The sequence below is a fragment of the Sorex fumeus genome, unplaced genomic scaffold, assembly GCF_029834395.1.
Source record: "Sorex fumeus unplaced genomic scaffold, SorFum_2.1 ptg000101l, whole genome shotgun sequence".
In the NCBI taxonomy this organism is placed as follows: Eukaryota; Metazoa; Chordata; class Mammalia; order Eulipotyphla; family Soricidae; genus Sorex; species Sorex fumeus.
Genome location: NW_026606158.1, coordinates 2,209,653 through 2,218,176, shown reverse-complemented (window position 1 = coordinate 2,218,176; position 8,524 = coordinate 2,209,653). Strand labels below are relative to the sequence as shown.

The window sequence follows — 8,524 nt, the reverse complement described above, 5'->3', positions numbered from 1 at the left end:
GGGGCGGCCCTCCCGGGACCCAGGCCCCGGCCCATGCGGGACGCCCCCCGATCGCCGGAGTCCCCGGGCCAGGGCGCAGCGCCCCGCCGGCGCGCCGGAGCCGGAGCCCGCGGAGGAGGAGGAGGAGGAGGAGGCAGGGGAGGAGGAGGAGGAGAAGGAGGAGGAGGAGGAGGAGGAGGACGGGACCTCGCCGAGCCCGCGTCGCCGCGCCTGCCCGCTCCGGAGTCGGCTGCGCTGGACGCCGCGCCCCCGGGGAGCCCGCGCCGGACCCCCGCGCCGCGCGCCCCGGCCGGCCGCTCCGCCGCGCCCCCCTGCCCGCTGGCAGCCTCCTCGGCCCAGGTAAGCTTGCGGACCGGGCCGGGCCGAGCTGGACCGGACCGGGGGGTGGTGGGGGTGGGCGGCCGCGCGGCGCCGGGCAACTTCTCCGAACCTGTAGCTGCACCCGGCCGGTGCCCGGGACGCGGGCGGACCCGCCGCGAGGGCACCGCCGGCTGCTGCCTGCGAACGGGGAGCCCCGGGCACGGAGACAGGCTGGAGGTGAAAGTTTCCAAGTCCGGGGATGATGACCCAGAGCCCGGCCCCCACCCCCACCCCCCGGAGGGGCAAGGGGTTTGGGGGAGCCAAGTCAGGTGGGTGGGGTGTGTTTGTGTGTGTGTGCGCGTGGGGGGGGAGACTTTGAGTATCCCCACCCCGACCCCCTTCCCTCCAAGCTGGCGAGCATCTGTTGCTTGGGTGGAGGGGGGAGAACATCTTGCGTTTGAAGTGATGCCTCCCCTCCTGCCCTTCTTCCCCTGCGTGATGTTGGGAAGAACTTTTTCTCTCTGCTCCGGTTGCAGAGAAAACAGGCCGGTTTGGGGACAGGGGTGAGGGGTACGGGGTGGCCGAGCCCACCGTACCTTGCAGGTGTCAGATGTTAAAGCCGAGTGGTTGGGAGGGTGTGTTGGGCGTTGGGAGAGAAAAGGGAAAGCCCCAAACTGCTACTGGTGGCACTGGTGGGGACCCATGCCCCCCTCCCCCCTGTTGGGAATGACCCCCCCTAGATATCCAAGCATGCCTCTGGTTTGGGACCCTGATATTGTTTCCGGTTGTGTGTGTGTGTGTGTGTGTGTGTGTGTGTGTACATGCCCAACCCAGGGCCTCCTCACACATGCAAGGCAGACAGCTGGGCACTCTAGCATGGACGGAGCCCCATCAGGACCCCAGGCCACTCGCTGTTCCAGGGGACCCGAGCAATGACCCTCTCTGAGCATTGCATGCTTCGCTTCATTTCCTGGTCTCCCCGTTACCTTCTTTTAAACGCTCCTCCCCACCAGCAACCCGGCTTCTGCACGCCTGTCCTTGCCTGTTGGAAATTTATTAGTCCTACGAGCCTTCCCCTGGAACAGTCTGATTTTTAAATGGGTCACTTCGGAGGGAACAGATCGTCTCTCCTACGCCGAATCCTTCTCTCCCCGGTGACCCTGTTTAACGGGAATTCCCTTCCCCCCCCCACACCAGCCCACCACTCCCCATTTCTTCTCTTTCTATCCCCTCCTTGCTGTCCCTCTGCCTCTGTGCCTTGATGGAGCAAGTTCCTGCCCAATTCCGAGTCCGTGAGTGTTGTCACTCGGTCCATTAAAAATGATCTCCTGGGGGAGAGGCGGGGCGTCTCGCATCTGTGAATGTCAGAGCTAGTGTTCCAGAGTCTCATGATGTCTGCGCCCAAAGAGAGAGAGAGAAGAGAGACAGAGAGAGAGAAGAGAGACAGAGGGAGAGAGAGAGAGAGAGAGAGAGAGCGCTCAGGCTCCTGTTTTCAGGGAACCAGGAGTGGACAGCAGGCAGGTGAGGAGTGCTCCTGGCCCTCCCCTGCTATGCTGATGGCAAAGTGGAAGCCCAAAGTGCCGCTTCACTCTGGGGGCAGGCGGCAGCCACCTGGGGTGGATTTTCCCCTTCACCTCCTCTGCCTTCCCCACCTCCAAGGCGGCTTCCGTAGACGGCAGGTACGGGCAGGTTCTAAATCGGGCAGGGAGCCTGGAGCGTCTCTCTCTTCCTTCCCTCACGGATGGGTGGCATGAATGAATTCCTTGCGGGCATGCTGCGACCTCCTCTTCCTCCTCCTCCTCCTCCTCCTCCTCCTCCTCCTCCTCCTCCTCGTTGTCGGCGGCGGTGTCGTAGTCGTCAGTCGTGGTCACCGTCTGAGGATTGAGGAAGCAACACTCCGATGTGGCGTGAAGGGTTCACACGTCTCTCAGTGCACTTTTATTTTTCAAGAGCCCTTGCCTCCGGTGAAAATGGCTTGCGGAGAACACGCATTTATCGAGCTCGCGGCCCTGTGAATTCCAGCCCCGGCAGAAAAACTCCCGGGAACAGAGAGAGCAAACTCGGGGCCGCCGTGGGAGGGAGCGTCGGGCGGGGGCTCAGATGGCAGGTGTAGCCAGGGTGGAAAAGAAGAAGCACCCACTGCGCCCGCCCTCCTATGCCCCGGTGGGCACCATGTCCCCCAATATAGTTGCCAGCGAGTGCATGCCGGGTGCACTGTTGGCTTGCCGGTGTGCATGGATGCATGCTAACTTTACCTTTTGCAACACACGTGGGACGATCTTGGAAATGAGAGGAGGGGGGGAAGCATTCATGTCCTCCTATACCCCCTGGGTGCCGTCGTCCCTTGCGGAGAAGGAGGAGGCGAGGATTTTCCCGGGCTCTCTAGCTTCCAGCATTGTGCCGGGACTTGCAGGCCGAGTATAGGAGCGAACACCTCTAGCCTGTAGCCACCTACTCCAGCAGGACACTAGGGGGCTAGTTTTCTCTTCTCCTACGTAGGCCATAGCAGGGCCCCTGAGAATGAAAGGCTGTGCTTAGATCTTTCAGACACTCGGGGGTGGGGTGGGGGGGGGGGTTCAGACACTCGAGTGGGGGCTACCCCTTGCACTGATGAGGGGGCCTGGATGGCTTCAGCACCGGGCCTTGAATGCTCAGCTCTGGACAAGGTGAGTGGAGACGCTGAGAAGACTTAGTGCTAATCCCAAAGCCCGTGAGAGTCACGCAGTTGAGGGAGAGGGTGTCTCTTCTCTTGCAGACTCCTTATTTGGTCATGAGAGCAGTGCTCACTTTTCTGTTCCCCAGGGGTGTGGAACCAAATTCCGTCCTCCTTGTCTCTCTTTAGTTTTTTGGTGTGTGTGTGTGTGTGTGTGTGTGTGTGTGTGTGTGTGTGTGTGTGGACATCCCCTGCAGTTTTGTTTGTTTGTTTGCTTTTTGGGTCACACCCAGCGATGCTCAGAGGTTCCTCCTGGCTCTGCATTCTGGAATTACTCCTGGCGGTGCTCGGGGGACCCTATGGGATGCTGGGGATCGAACCCGGGTCGGCTGTGTGCAAGGCGAACGCCTTACCCGCTGTGTTATCGCTCCAGTCCCAGCAGTCTTTATAAAACCACACTTCACACTTCCTCAGCTCCAGAGGAAATCTAGGATCTAGTCCATCCAGAACTTCAGACTTCTCCCCAGCATCCCTGGGAAAATCGGTCCCTCGTGTTTGGAGATGACACAAGTCCTGACAGCTTCTCTCGCAGGTGCCTGCCGCACCGTCAGCGATCTGATGTCATTAGTGTCTAGGTGTCTTCCAGCAGCAGGATGGGGATATGATCCTTTGGTTTCCCTGAGAACCCCACGGGGCCGAGCTTAGCCTGGCTGGCCAAGTCCGTGCCAGAGGGCGGTGGGACAGGAAAGGCCAGAGGTCAAAGCCAAGAAGAGGATGCTGGCTTCAGAAGCCTGGCGCACACAGCTGGCGGTCATTGCTAGGGTTTCCATCTTTCTAGATTCTGGAACTCTCGCCAGGGAGAGTTAGGGTTATTCTACCCCTCCACAGGCACTTCCGGTACTGGCCGACCTTTCCCCATGGGGACGGTGCCCACTTCGGTCATCGGAGGAGAGTGACCTGCTCTTTACTCGGGGACGTGGCGGGTGCAAAGCTCTCTTTCGGCTCTGAAGGCTTTATAGATTGATTTGAGGAGTCGGTTTTAAACTGGAAAAAAAAATACTATCCAGTTTGCTCTTTAAGCTCCCGCTGGTGAAAACTGGACTCGGAGAAGCGTCCGCCACGGTGGTTCATAAGCCTGAGTGAGGGAAGTGTGATGTGTTTCAGGGATGCCGGATCCCAGGGAGAGGAAGAGGGTGAGGCCAGAGACTGGTTGCTTTTAAGGTCTATGGATGAAGGGACCCAAGCAATGCTGACCTGGGTTCCTTCCATTCCTGGCACCACAGACAGCCCTTTCTTTCTCTCTCTCTTTCTTTCTTTCTTTCTTTCTTTCTTTCTTTCTTTCTTTCTTTCTTTTTCTTTCTTTCAATGAAGTACAGTTGTAGACTTACAAATTTTTGTGTTTGGGTTTCAGTTATACAATGATCAAACACCCATCCCTCCACCAGTGCCCATTTTTCACCACCACGGGTCCCAGTATCCTTCCCACCCTCCATCCCCCTCATCCCACCCTGCCTTTGTGGCAGGGCATTCCCTTCTGTGACACATACAACCCTTTCGAGCCCTGCCAGGAGCGACCCCTGAATGCAGAGCCGGGAGTAAGTTCGTAGCACCACTCTCCCCAAAATCTGAATAAGATTAGGGTGGGGACATAGCTCAAAGGAAGGGCTTGCGGTCAGGCCATTCGGGCCTCCCTCCAAGGACTGCCAAGAACAGCAGACTAGGAGTGACCCCTGCGTAATACTTGTTGTGGTCCCCCCAAAAGTAAAATCAGGGGAAGGTGACTTTGTAGCCAGAGTGCAGAGTGCAGAGTGCAGGGGTGGGGGGGCGGGGGGAGTCAGTCCCGGGCACTGAACGATTGGCGCGTCTTGGCCATGGAGCCCACCTGTGTGAGAGCCATACTGCTTCCTCCAGGGCCCTTGACATTGAGAGGTGGCCACGGATGCAGTCCCTGTCCATCCACCTTGGTGTTCGCGACCAGAAGGCCACCACAAATAAAAGGAAGCCTCTAGTCAGCGTGGTTTAGAGGTCTCTTCACTCCACACGTGCGTGCGTCCTAAGGGAGCATCACCGGGGGCCATGTGCCAAGGTGACAGGTTCAGCCACGGGGGAGGGAGGGTCTTTTAGGGGAGACGCACGTGGGACCCTGATGCTGTGCTCAGTGCTGTCACACCCGGGTTTGTCCAAAGAGTGAGTTTGAGTTTCCCAGGGGCTCAGAAGTGGGGCCGGAGAGATAGAGAACACAGCGGGTTAAGGCGCGTGCCTTCCCCAGAGCTGATCTCGGCTCGATCCTTGGCACCGCCAGGAGTAACAGACGGGTGTATTTCACACCTCAGAGCCCCGCTCCCACCGCATCCCCCCTCCCCAAAATGAAATAAATAAAACAACAAAACCAGGATCATAGGGAAAAGAGTGTGCGTGGAGATCAGGTCTTCATCAGAATGGCTTTTGGAAGGTGGGATGCTGAAAGAAGACAGCCTGGGAGTAGAGAAAGGGAAAGAGTTTCACAGGGTTCCAGGCCTCCTGGGATCTGGTCTTGACTTTCCCCTTTGGTGTCCGGTTCATCCTTCCTACATAGAACCTTATTTTTTGGGTTTTTTTTTTTTTTTGCCTGTTCAGGAAAAAACTATTAGCACTGTCAATAAAGGCAGGGCCCTGTGGACCCCAAGCCTGCCCCCTTGTGTACACGAATTACAAGGAGTGGGGGAACATTCATTTTGTGATTTTGCAGCGGTGGGAGAAATGGCAGTGGGCTTGAGAAATGATAGAGTCCGGGAGGGAAGAAAAATTCCTTTTCAGGGAGGGAAGGCAGATCCCTGCCGGCTTTGGTGCTGAAGGGAGGGACGGAGGGAGGGATGCTCTGAATCCTCGGGCAAGTGCGAGGAATTGGAATCTGGTATTGGGATTCTTGCAGCCCCGGGCATCTGCTTGGCTCTTTCGACAGAAGGAAGTTTCCTTCTGGGGAGGAGGCGTGCGCGCTTGCGTGCGTGCAAGGGTGTGTGTGCGTGTGTATGTCTGGGGGTTGATGCGGAAACTAGAGAGAGGAAGAAAACCAACAGCATTCCTGCCGGAGAGAGAGAGAGTGGAAAATCACTACTGGGGCAGGGATTCCCCAGGGCCAAATAGATCTGGATTGTCAGAACTGGGGAGAGAGAGAGAGAGAGAGAGAGAGAGAGAGAGAGAGAGAGAGAGAGAGAGAGAGAATGGGGCAATAAAAGAAAGGAGTGTGTGTGTGTGTGTGTGTGTGTGTGTGTGTGTGTTTTCTCTATCATTCTCTGCATTCTCTGAGTTTAGGAAGAAGCAAAGTAGATTAAGGAAAATCTTGGGCTTCAAGCATCCTCTGCTTGCTTGCTCAAGTTCCCCTGGACTGCTCTGGGCGGGCTTCAACTGCTGTGTGTAGACCAGACAAGCCAATTCTTTGCCTTGCAAAAGAGGAGTTAAGGGACCCAGAGAGGGAAAGGACCCTCCCCCCTTAGGGAGTTAGTGGCAGAGTTCAAATGACTTAGAGTATCAAGCTTTTCATTCCAAAGGGACCTGACCCCTCCAGAGGATGTCTCCCCTGAGCACAACATGGCAAGTGAACCAAGGCCAGTGAATCACATCTCTGCCTTAGGGACCTCTTGAATGTGTCCACGCAAGCTCTTAGACATCGCTGCTCCCACCGCACGACAGACACCTGTTGGCTTAGGAATGTTCCAGAATTCTTGGGAAGAAAACCAGGTGCAGACAATATGGAAAAACAAGTCTTGTTGAAGGGCTGGTCGGGAGCATACAAACAGACAGGCATGGATGGGGCCTCCATAGCAGGAGAGGAGCCCCCCACCCCACCCCCGGAGCCCCCTCATTCGTCCGGTCCTGGGTCCCAGGTCTAGCGGGGTGGGGCGATTTGGAAAGAGACGATTTGGAGGGGGTGAAGTGGACTCAGGTCTGTTCCGTTAGGATTTCAGCCTGGAAGCTATTAAGTATGGGCCGGGCCTGGTTTTTAGGAGAATTGGGTAACAGATTATCTAAGAAGGCGAATGATTTTAAGTATCTGTTGGCGGCACAAAAGGATTTCTAGGTTACAAAAGGGATTCTTAGCGAGCCTCTTTTTAATAGCTTGCTCCTTTGTTGTATTTTAAATTGTTTGATTAACACAACCGTAATAAGTGCTCTGGGGAGCCTCCCCTGTTAGGTAATACCAAGGATTTTTGTTTTGTTTTGTTTTGTTTTTTGTCTCATATAAACTTTGTAAGTGTTCCAAACTGTTCAGATGTTTCGTGAACAAGTGACACTCCAGGTCCGTCTGCCCGGGAGCCTGGCTGGTGTGGAACCCGTGTGGCAGAGGGAAGACGGGTGTCACAGAATCGGCAAACACTCCCCCGCCTTTTAGCTCCACTCCTACTGGCTTCTTCCCCAGTAGGGCAGTCCCTAACCACTGTCACCTCCTACCTCGAAGAACCCGCCTACAACCAGGGAAACGGCCCATGGAATACATCCAATCAGAGGGTTTCCAGGGTTCTGAAGTTCTCATCCGTCGGCTCCGACGTGGAATTTGTGACATTCGGAGTGAGTGTGTGGTGGAGGCCATGCATCCGAGGGCATCCAGGAAGGGCTACACTGTGGTCCTTCTCTGCCACGGGATCGGCGGCCGGTGGCTGCTGCTCTCTCCTCGCTTCTGGAAGTTTCCCCAGGAGGGATGTGTTCCCAGTAATGAAGTAGACATGGGCGGTGTCAGAGGCTCTGGAGGTGATTTGGGGGCAGCCTGGCAGGGCTGCTCATCTCTGTCTCCCAGGTATGCCCACGTTTCTCACCCGGCTCGTCCCTTTGGGGGCTGAGATGGGGACAGGGCTGGCGGGGGTGGACAGCGGGCACAGCTGGGGGCCAGCATCCCCCCCATGGGTGAGCACTGCTCTGAGCAGATCCTCTCCTGGGCCAGAGGGAGGCCACTGCTGGGACCTGAGCTTCAGGAGGATTGAGCAGCCGTGCACTAAAGTCGCACAGAGTGAGTTTCGTGATGCCTCTTTTCCAAAGATTTAAATTCCGCAGAGGGTGTCAGGGGCGCTTCGGGGTCGTTCTGAGGCTGGGGACTGTGTTGTCCAGGCGAAGCTCATTGGCTGTTGCTGAGGAAGGTTCCCACCAGCAATCCCTTCCGCACTTGGGTTTCTGGAACCGCCATTCAGAGCCTTCAGAGTAAGCAGCGAGGCTGGGAGAGAGAACGGAGATGGGGCGCGGGCCACGTGCAGGAGCCTGACCGAGTTCAGTCCTCAGCGCCTGGTGGCCTCCTGAACACCACTGGGTGCAGCTCGGGGGGGCCCACGAGCACTGCAGAGGGAGCACAGGTAATGCCCAGCACCCTAGCCTCACACTGGAGCATTGGACCGCATGCCTGGTTGGCTGAGTGATTCTGCGAGGGTTCCCCAAATTATTATATACTGTTTGGGGGCTGGAGCGATAGCACAGCAGGTAGGGCGTTTGCCTTGCACGTGGTCGACCCCGGTTTGATTCCCAGCATCCCATATGGTCCCCGAGCATCACCAGGAGTAATTCCTGAGTCCATGAGCCAGGAGTAACCCCTGTGCAATGACAGGTGTG

The 8,524-nt window shown here is 56.9% G+C and overlaps 1 protein-coding gene across 1 annotated transcript in view; it reads left to right on the top strand.

Annotated features, from left to right (window-relative positions):
• The window catches only part of LOC130042515 (actin nucleation-promoting factor WAS-like), a 143,578-nt gene continuing 135,054 nt past the window's right edge, over nt 1–8,524 (top strand). Inside the window, exon 1 of the mRNA XM_056134698.1 lies at nt 1–339. Within this exon, the coding sequence (XP_055990673.1) occupies nt 34–339 (306 nt within the window). The 5' untranslated portion in view covers nt 1–33. The remainder of the gene's footprint in view (nt 340–8,524) is intronic.